At 50.7% G+C, this 1010-nt stretch overlaps 1 protein-coding gene across 1 annotated transcript; it reads right to left on the reverse strand.

Moving 5' to 3' along the window:
- LOC125539677 (extensin-like) lies at positions 1-756 on the reverse strand (the record flags this gene model as incomplete). The annotated part of the gene is given in 1 exon segment (XM_048703186.1): positions 1-756. A coding segment is annotated over 1 exon segment (645 nt), but the record flags the coding sequence as incomplete, so codon positions are not given.
- Between the last annotated feature and the right edge of the window lie 254 nt (positions 757-1010).

The following is a 1010-nucleotide window of genomic DNA, read 5'->3' on the forward strand; positions in this document are numbered from 1 at the left end:
ATTAGGTTCGTAAGATGGAGGCGTAACAGGGGGACTAGATGGAGGTGTTTGTGGGGTGACTGGAGCTATCGTTGGGGGGCTAGATGAAGGAGATGGTGGAGGAGATTGATCATTAGTCGGGTTCATTGGAGGTGCCGCAGGCGCACTAGATGGAGGTGGTGGGGGAATGGGCGAAGGATTCAATGGAGGCGGTGGCGATTGATCATTAGGTTCGTAGGTTGGAGGTGTAACAGAGGGACTAGATGAAGGTGTTGGTGGGGGGCTTGATGAAGGCGGAGGAGGACTAGTTTCTGATGGAGGTGGAGGTGATGGAGTCATGGGTGGTGAATAAGATGGGGATGGCGGTGGTGATGGCGAACCATTACCTTGGTCTGGGGAAGGCCCAGGTGATGACGGTGTTGTCTCTCCATCATCGCACTCCTTTTCCGGTGGTCCACGACCATCATTGTCATGGTTTTTCGGACCATGTCCGGGCTTAGGGCATTTTGGTTTTTTCACCGGCCCTACACCATTTGATTTATGATCATCACCATCATGGGAATCCTTCCCACTTCCAACCGAAGAGCCCTTGTCATCGGCTTGGGATACATGGGCAGCAAGGACAAGAATCAGGAGGGAAAGTACTACAATGGGCAGTGATCTCATTGTAGGATGAAAACGCTAAGCGTAAACACCTACCAGAGAGCTGTTTTTGTTTGGCTTATGGGTTTGTGCAGAATGGGCAGCAATGCTAGCCATTTATAGTGGTGTTAGCCTTGGTAATGGCTACGTTTCGCTGGATCCAAGTCCCAGAAGCTTCTGACACTGTCACGCACTGCACCGGCCTGCATTTGTTAATTCGTAGGTCAGCTCCTCACGGACCGGCCAGCATTTGTTTCCTGTCAGATAAAAGAGGGGAGAAAGGATCATCACAAGTGAAAACCAGCAGTATAGTCCACTCGGTTTCTCTGCTAATTTCGTTGACATTTTACAGGCTCCATGGTTCTCCGTGCACAGCAGCTTAGTCTAGA

The sequence above is a fragment of the Triticum urartu genome, chromosome 1 (genome assembly GCF_003073215.2).
Source record: "Triticum urartu cultivar G1812 chromosome 1, Tu2.1, whole genome shotgun sequence".
Lineage (NCBI taxonomy): Eukaryota > Viridiplantae > Streptophyta > Magnoliopsida > Poales > Poaceae > Triticum > Triticum urartu.